This window comes from Apteryx rowi, unplaced genomic scaffold (genome assembly GCF_003343035.1).
Source record: "Apteryx rowi isolate R43461 unplaced genomic scaffold, aptRow1 scaffold_8, whole genome shotgun sequence".
Taxonomy (NCBI): Eukaryota; Metazoa; Chordata; class Aves; order Apterygiformes; family Apterygidae; genus Apteryx; species Apteryx rowi.
Genome location: NW_020451093.1, coordinates 2,679,051 through 2,688,150, shown reverse-complemented (window position 1 = coordinate 2,688,150; position 9,100 = coordinate 2,679,051). Strand labels below are relative to the sequence as shown.

The window sequence follows — 9,100 nt, the reverse complement described above, 5'->3', positions numbered from 1 at the left end:
GGCGGGAGCGCGCTGCCGCCCCGTTGAGCCGAAACGCGGCGACATACGACCTCTCGCGGATCCTTCTGCTGCCACAGGGTTTTGAGACTAGTTATGACCAAAACTGAGATTTCTGGCAAGTCCCGGCTTCTGCCGGCAGCCCGCAGAAATGCCGGTAGACGCGGTGCATGGGAGCGCGCGTAAACTGCGTTGGGATCCTCTGGGCGCATCCTGCCCGAAGGTTACGGGCTCATGAGAGAAAAGGCATGAAAACTCAAATCTCAAAACCTGAGGAATCGTCCTTAGGCAGGTAGCACTCGCCAGCCTGCGCTGCTTTTCAGCGCGGCGCCCCAGACCGTTGGTGGTTTCCTGATATGCTTTCATGCCCTCACCAGAATTTCGCTTCCTCTTTCCACCGCTGCACTTAGCCGAGGCGCCTGGCTAAGGCCCCGCGCCAGCCGCCGACCAGCACCCGCCGCCACGGCCGCAGAGGGTGCGGAACAGCGGGAGGGCAGCGGGTCTGCTCGCGATGACCCCCGCTGGGCTCTGAATTCCCCTGCTTAAGGTCATCTCTTTTCTCCCTTTCCTTCAGTGGGTTTTGTGTGTGTGCGGAGCTGCCAATTGCCTCTCGGCAGGGAATTCTTGCTATTACTTATCCTTTATTACATCAGCTAAGGGTACCGTCTCTACCTCGCCTTGACCCCATCCCCTTAATGAGAAGGGGGGTTGGAGCAGCAGAATTGTCTAAACATGATTTATTTATAGCTTCTGTCCGTACTTCTGTTGCAAGAATTAAATGTAATGGGCAATATTCTGTGCAGACTAACCTACTGCTCCCAGGACTACTGGTCTCTTCCATATGTAGTATGCACATGCTGAGGGCGCCAAGTGTCCCGAACCAACGATAACATTCCTGGGAGTAGCCATTATCATTTCTTCTCCCTCCTATCCCCGTCCTCAGTTTCAAGATCTTACTCCTTAGAGAAAGAAGAATAAAGTTTCTTTTTTAGAAAAAAAACCTCATTTTTTATTGTTCATTTTATATATATAACTGTATTTTTCTGCTTGATTTTCAAGAAGTTTGCCTATTCATGATCATGGAGACTGTTTAGGGGATTCTTAAGATACTATCATATACCATATAATGAGCCGTTGGAGAGGAGCTAACATCTAATAATATTTTTCTTTTTTTTTAGCTGTCTTCTGGGTTAATCATTGAACTTTCCGATAATGGCACGGATGAGATTGGTTCAGGTGACTATGGAGACTATGAAGAGCCATGCTTTCAGCATGAAAATGCTGATTTCAACCGGATCTTTTTGCCAACAATCTACTCCATCATCTTCCTGACAGGAATAATCGGCAATGGATTGGTTATTATCGTTATGGGCTATCAGAAGAAGCAAAGAAGCATGACTGACAAATACAGGCTGCACCTCTCTGTGGCTGACCTCCTTTTTGTCATCACCTTGCCATTCTGGTCTGTGGATGCAGCCATAAGCTGGTACTTTGGGAATGTTCTGTGTAAGGCGGTTCATGTCATTTACACAGTCAACCTCTATAGCAGTGTCTTGATTTTGGCCTTTATAAGTTTAGATCGTTACCTGGCAATAGTCCATGCTACCAACAGCCAGCGACCAAGAAAGCTGTTAGCTGAAAAGGTGGTGTATGTAGGTGTATGGCTACCAGCTGTGCTTTTGACAGTGCCTGATATTATTTTTGCCACTACTAGTGAAGTAGAAGGAAAGTACCTATGTGATCGCATATACCCGCATGGAAATTGGCTGATTTCTTTCAGATTTCAGCATATCTTGGTAGGACTTGTCTTGCCTGGTCTAATAATCCTGACTTGTTACTGCATTATAATTTCTAAGCTGTCACATTCAAAAGGCCACCAGAAGCGCAAAGCCTTGAAGACTACGGTCATTCTTATTCTTGCCTTCTTTGCCTGCTGGCTGCCATATTATATTGGCATCAGCATAGACACATTCCTCTTGCTAGGAGTCATCAGACATCGCTGCAGCTTGGAGACAATAGTGCATAAGTGGATCTCCATTACAGAAGCCCTAGCATTCTTCCATTGTTGCCTGAATCCAATTCTTTATGCCTTCCTGGGTGCCAAATTCAAAACATCAGCACAAAACGCCTTGACATCAGTTAGCAGAGGATCAAGCCTCAAGATTCTTTCAAAAAGCAAACGTGGGGGACATTCTTCTGTTTCTACAGAGTCAGAGTCTTCAAGTTTCCATTCCAGCTAACGCTGCCCTTTGCCATCATTCTATAAATAGACACTTTTAAAAAGTTGCGCAAGATTTCAGAAAAACGAGACTGACCATAATGTACAGTTTTATTTACAGTTGGAATTTTATATTGTTTCTTCTAGTGTCTGTGAAGTTTAATTGACTTATTTATATAAAAATCTTTCGTATTGATGACAAACTGTCTAGGCAGGACCTGTGGACAAGTGATTAGTTCACAAAAGTTGTAGTGCTTGTCTGGTTGTATAGATATGTGAACTAAACACTTCTGGATTGTAGCAAGTGACTGTTAAAAGTTTAGAAAATATTTCTGTTGTTTATATGTAAATGTTTTCAATGTTGCTGTTAAAAATTCTTAAACTTTGGCTGGAGATTTTTTCCTTACTACAGGATGTTTGGTTTACAATAGTTTAACTCTGCTGTAGAAATGGCACTTATAACCAAAGCCTCCTCTGTTATATGCTAGGGTTTTTTTTCAGTTCTCAGTAATTCATGGTTTGCAAAATTTTCTGCTCAAGGTAAATAAAAGTATACGATAAAAAGTTATTTTGAGTGGTATTTTCATTTCTGGTTAAATGTGTTTTTTCTCTTAATGCTTTGATTTACAATTCTTAATGTACAATAATTTCTTTGAAAACTACAGCTCTCTGATAGGAATTGGGGGAAAACAAGTTTCAGTATGTATTGATTATCCAGTGATGAGACAAACTAAACGCATAAGTTGACACCTGTAATGTCTAGATTTTTTTTTTTCCCCATCAGAACACATTTACTGCAGTGGTGAACATTATCTTTAGAATGATTTAAACTATCACTTTAAACTGTTTGAGTGCAAAAAAAAACACAAATAAACCAATTTATTTGAGCAGGTGCTAAGGTTCTTATAGCCTTTAGGAGTCAAACTAAGGTTATTGCATGTGACTAACCTTTATGCCATGCACATAAAGTCAATCCTACATTTCTTCTGCCTTGCACTGTTCTTCTAAATTTAGTTTCATATGCTAATAGTAGTCAAAAGTAGTTGAAACAAAACTATTTTTATATTTGACATTGTGTTTGGACTAGGAACAAAGATGTCAGGATGTCTCCTCTGTGGAAGGTAAGTGGGTTTTTCTCTACAGCACTTTCCCCATCCGGTCTACATCCAGATTTTATTAAGATGACATAAGGCAAAGTCCAGTTGGTTTTCTGATATATTGAAGACACTTGTTATTGAACTCATGTATAAACCAAATAACTTTTTTAAAGGACAGTAACTACTTTTATCCCTATAGTATTTGATTTTCCAAAAACCAATCATGTTTTTTGGTAATAAGCCTAATCCAAAGGCTAAATATAGTATAATCTTGTTAACATTCTTTGTAGGAATCCAAAATGTGTAGTCAAGCAGCTTTTTAGAGAGCTTTTTTTTAAACTTTTTTTAAACAGACAAACAACACAGTATTTCCAATAATTAACACTGAAATCATATTTCTGTTAGTTGCATCTTCATGTTAATAGGGTGAATTCAAAGTAATGAATACCCAAGAGAAAAGAGCATTGAGAATATTTGTATGTCTCTACTTAAAAAAAAAAAAAAACAAACATAACACTGTTACTGATTTATAAATAGTTAACAGTTGTTTGGAAGCCTTCTAAAAAAGAAAAAATAAACAATGCCTATCAATCATACGGAACTTAAATAAAATAAACAACATGGATATTTCAATGAAATTACTCAGAAAGCATGTGTTCTCACAAGCACGGCACAAGAACAGTTCTGTAGCAATGACAAAAGTGGGAACAGAATATGTCCCATTAAGTTAAATATTAAATTATATGTTCTATGTTATTTTAGATATTTGCATAAATGAAAGACCTTTCTGTTTTCATCTTCCCTCTTTCTCTGCAGTCAGAAGACTGTACTATCTTGGCTGCATCCTGCACCCTTTTCCCTTGAAATGACTATAGTAGCCACTTGATTCTGTGTTGAGCTAATTCAATGTGCTGAACTAACCTGGCAGAAAAAAAATGAATAATTTTCCTGAAGTTTAGTGAATTGAAACAGCTCAACAAGGAGTCCAACAAGTAACCAGAGCTGGTGCAAAGAAGAGGACAAGAATCTACTATGGCCTGGAGCCAAGCACAGGGAAAGACAGGGAGGGAGAAGGCAGAGGAAGCAGATCCCCCCTGTTTAGTAACAGTAAACTTTTAGATTAATTCAGCTACAATGTATAACTTCACTCAGCACGACAGAAATTAACAACAGAAAAATGAGTTCTCAAGAAACAAAAGATCCTGCTTTCATCAAATTGTTCTTCATAAACAGAATTGAGAAATGAGGAAACATAATATGGGAGCAGAACTTCTCAAATGGTCTTTTTGGTTGTTTGTGTGTTTTCTTAATTTACTGAGGGTGTCCTTGTGAAGAATCTGTTGTTCTGAATGATTCTGATTTCCACCCCAGCCCAGTCAATCACCATGATTTAATTACACTTATAAAATACTTACTAGCTATGAACACACTGCTGCTTATTTGTTCAGGAAATGTTTAGAGCCCCTTGCATTAGTTTAGGTTATCCCCATTAGACGTCACAGTCAGCCAACTGTTACCTCAAGGAGAGAGTTAGTAGGAAAGAAGGTGCAAAACAGAATAAACCCAGCAGTCCCTGTTACTGCCAAAGACCACTGAAAGGACACTTTCAAACAAACTACAGAAAGCATTTGTGTAGAAGATAAATTAGCAAGTAGAAAATAAATTAACAAAATTAAAACCTAACCCATGCCCCTAGGGATGAGACCTACATAGTTCTATAAAACTGCCACCATTCTCTGTAGAGCTAGTGAAACTAGGGGCAGAAGGATGTCTTTAAAAAAGAGTTGCAAGATATTTGGGGTTTGGCTCCAGCAAAGAAAATGAGTCAATAAAATACATATTTGTAGTGCTTATGGAGAAAATATTTGCAAACTGAATGAAACTGTCATGTGGAAACATAGTAAGAAATTATGAATCCAGTTCTGCTCTTTCACCTCTCTGTATATCAGGCAAATTTCACTCAAAGTCATTGAGCTCTTCCAAATATATGTTGATAAAAAATACGCATTTGTTTCTTTTTAAAACAAAGTCACCTTCAAGCTGATTTTTTTGAGGCTCTGACTTTTTTTACGTCTTTGTGAATCAAAAGTAGTTCCAATAAATGTATTTGTCACAGTGTAAACTGAGTGATAAAAGTCAATAGGCCAAAATTTGTATTTTATACATTGGATAAGTCTGCATATAACAAGAAATTCAGTTTCTTTCCAAATCATTCCTGTTTAGTATACAGAATAATCAAGTAATGACTTATTTTTCCAGACATACACAATGCAGAGTCTCAGCAGTTTATATGCTGTCAGAAGACAATAGCTGTCCCTAACATTTTAAATACGCAACTCAAGATACAGAGCAGCAAACAAATGCTGTGCACAGGTCAGTACTGGTTACAAACTGGTTAAAATGCTTTTACATCCATTAAGAAATTACATAAGAGTGTAAAAGATTCAAAATGTTTTTACAAACACATTAAGGTACTCTTTCCGCAGAATGCAGGTACTATAAGTTGTTTGCCATGGTTGACATGTGCTAACAGCAATGTCTGGATTAAAACATGGATATTCACCTAATACTATAATGTAAGCCTTGTGAGTGCTAGAGATTAGTTAGAAATCCTTTGGATCATGCAATGCTAAACCAAGAACAGAACATGTACATGAACTTAATTTTGCTTCATCTGAAATGCTGTTCCGGAGTAAAGCTAGAATACTTAACACAGTGGAGATAAAATTACGCTATAATCCATTATTTGTATGGTATGTTTTAACTCTGTTCTAACCAGATTGTACAGAGTCTACATTTGAGGAGCTTGTACAAGCATGAGTGGTAGTGAGGGTATCAGGGCTAATGTATGCAGCCTACAGAAAGAAGGTAGTGAGTAGGTGGAGTTTCTTGTCTTTTTCTTGGCTAGTCTTACGATACAATCATTATATGGTGGGTTCAACTTCTATGCATAAATCAGAACAAAATCACCATGAAAATAAAAAGGAAGTAGCAGAAATAACATGTAGCCATTCATACAAATGAATGGTTTATCTTACGATGGTCGAGCTCTTGTTGGACAATGTACAAAGTGACCACCTCTAGACGTTTGGCTGAAAAGGCCATTTTTTATATTGTTTGGGAAAGGAAACAGCATGATGAGGAAGTACTTCCTTGATCCAGGCATGCCTCCAATATCCCCTAACAATGGAGTATTCTCACATTCTCAAAGTGCTGAAACTTCGGAAACACTTAAGCAGATAGGGCACCAGAGTTTCTGCTCAAAGGATGCCACTCCCTCACTTTATGTTTTGAAAGAGCTATACAGTCTCCTTTTCACAGCCATAAATCAAATGCCAACTGAAATTACAAGAGCACAGGGATTATTTCTTATAAAGTAGGCACAAATTTTTTTTAATCTTTTCTCTTTATTCTACAAATTTTCTGTCATTGTCTTAATTTCCCTGAAAATATTTTACACTTAACAGGATGAGGTTTAAAGATAATTTGTTTTAACATGAACTCTATCACAGTAAACACACCGTCCATCTCTCCACCGTTCTAGTACTAACAGGACGTAACAGACACCAATGTTGTGCTTATTGTTTCTGAAAACAAATGAAATTTGAGTAGCAGTTGATCAATGGAGATTATTAGCAGCATTTTCAAGTGTTGAATGTGAAAATCCAGATTCCAGTAAAGCTACTACTGACTTCAGAGGAGTCAGGCTTCATTCCAGATGTAGTAAACACTGATTCAAATGACCACTATCTCAAAAGGACAGGAGGCTTCAGTGAAAAACTCCTGCTGAATTCAAAGGACAGGGCATCTAAAGAGTGATGCCTCTTAAAGCATATGTCCTTATAACCCAAAACAATTAGACTGAAGATTCTGAATTCTTCTGATGTCAGCTGTAGTCAGAGAGGACCTACAAGAGATTAAAACTTTCTAATATGGAGCAGGTGGAATTGTACTGCTCAATTTATCCAAAATGAATCTATAAATAACTTTGTTTTCAGCAAAAAGGTTTTATCTTATTGAATACATGCAAGCTTTGCATACCCAGCTATCAACAGCCTGACAGTGATTTGTCTTCTGTGGCATAGTGTTTGAAAGAAATAGGTCAACATTTAAAATATTCTCATCTTTTGGAATTTGCACCAAGAACATATTGTCACCATGCAAGTATGTCAAATGAGTACATTTGATGAGGGTTTTTTTGAAGAATTACATTGTGAAGGGTTCTTTGGTTTGGTGGGTTTGGGGAGTTCTGGTTTTTTTGCTGTTAATACTCTCTTTTGTTTCTGCTATCCTCTTCTCAAAACTTCTGTTCTACTTGTTTTTTTTCATTAAAAATACACCTTTATAGATTTTTTAATGGCTCTGTTCTGTTAAAACTACACATAGCAACCTGGACAAGTAAGAAAAGATAAAGAGAGACTGTTCAAAGAATAAATACAGCCTACACAACAGTTTCTATGTCATCTTATGTGCATTTACTGTCCAACATCTGCTTTTCTGTAGACAAGAGATAAATTACTTCTATATCATATGAAAAGATTCAACTCAAAGGTGGGTTTTATTCTCAAGTTTCTTAAAGTGCAAACACAGCATATGTTTGTTTACTTTCTTGGTTCCTACTCAGCACCCCCTAATCAAGCAGATCTCCCAGTGAGAGGTCTGGATAACAAAAGGCTGACCAGACCCTTTATCTGCTTGTCAGTGTCATCAGTGAAGCCAACATAGCTGCAACAACACAGGTTGTTCATTAATTTGCTCTCGCTGCCAGGGAGCTCTCTAAGGCTATAATAAGGCTGGACAGCAATAATTATCATCAGTGAGACTCCTAAGGTATCAGCTTTCCAAAGGTGAACATGACACTCCTCAACAGCCACAACACAGAACATCTTTCCTTAGCTCTTCCCTCCTAACTATTCAACCTTTTACTGGACATTATATTTGTCACCTTTCTTGTACTTATTTTCTTTCACTTTCTTGGGGAAAATATCTAATATTTAGAATATCTTTACAAACTTTCACTCTGCCAAGTCAGTCAACCTAAGTCCATCAAAGATAGAAATGTTGGTGTCCTTAACAGCAGAAAACTAAACTAGGACCTCCATTTCCCCAGATCAACTTCATGTCTAAAATCTGCAGAAAGTAAGAGGATAATTGTGTTTTTTAATATACATGTTCTAACGTGACAGCACTAAAGAAATGTGTCTTGGCAAAATTAGGTTCATTACAAGCCTAAAATCTATTATTCAGTTAGTGCTTTAGGGCAGAAATTACATCTCTCATACAAGTGTAAGTGCACTGCTGCAACTCAATACATGAATGTATTGATAAAAGAAGCTAGAGTATCTAACATGAATTAAAGGGGAAAAAGGATTGTTGTACCAAGTCATGGCTTCATGTCAGATTTATTTGACATCAAAGTAGATTTAACAAGTTCCTGCCCTGCTTTTCCCCTTACTATTTACTGCCTTCCTCTCTATCCGCTTTCCTTTCAGTTCAGTCCTGCCCTCCCTTCTTGCTTGCTCTCTTTCTCCCAAACCCCAAATTTTCTTTAACCATGCTATCTTACATGGAACTGGGCCCTAATGATGCACTGACAAAAGACAGTTGAGCTGATCTAACAGTCTCCAGGGCCAGAAAGGATAACCTCACACCTCACAACCCCTTTCCTTCTCTCCTTTCTCTTGACTATGCATGCTCCTGAGCTCTGCTGCTCTCGTGTCTCCCTGGCGAGCAGTTCAGCTCTCAAAGGCTGGAGTTTCACAGGAATTTGAGGCAATCTAATAGTTTG

General features: G+C 38.3%; 1 protein-coding gene and 1 long non-coding RNA gene across 5 annotated transcripts in view; one reads left to right on the top strand and one right to left on the bottom strand.

The window, feature by feature from the left end:
• Positions 1–2,783, top strand: part of CXCR4 (C-X-C motif chemokine receptor 4) — a 3,481-nt gene extending 698 nt beyond the window's left edge. The window contains exon 2 of the mRNA XM_026089083.1: positions 1,176–2,783. Coding sequence (XP_025944868.1) covers positions 1,176–2,237 — 1,062 coding nt within the window. The 3' untranslated portion in view covers positions 2,238–2,783. The remainder of the gene's footprint in view (positions 1–1,175) is intronic.
• LOC112977109 overlaps positions 1–9,100 on the bottom strand; it is a 180,734-nt gene that overhangs the window by 128,666 nt on the left and 42,968 nt on the right. The window lies entirely within an intron of this gene.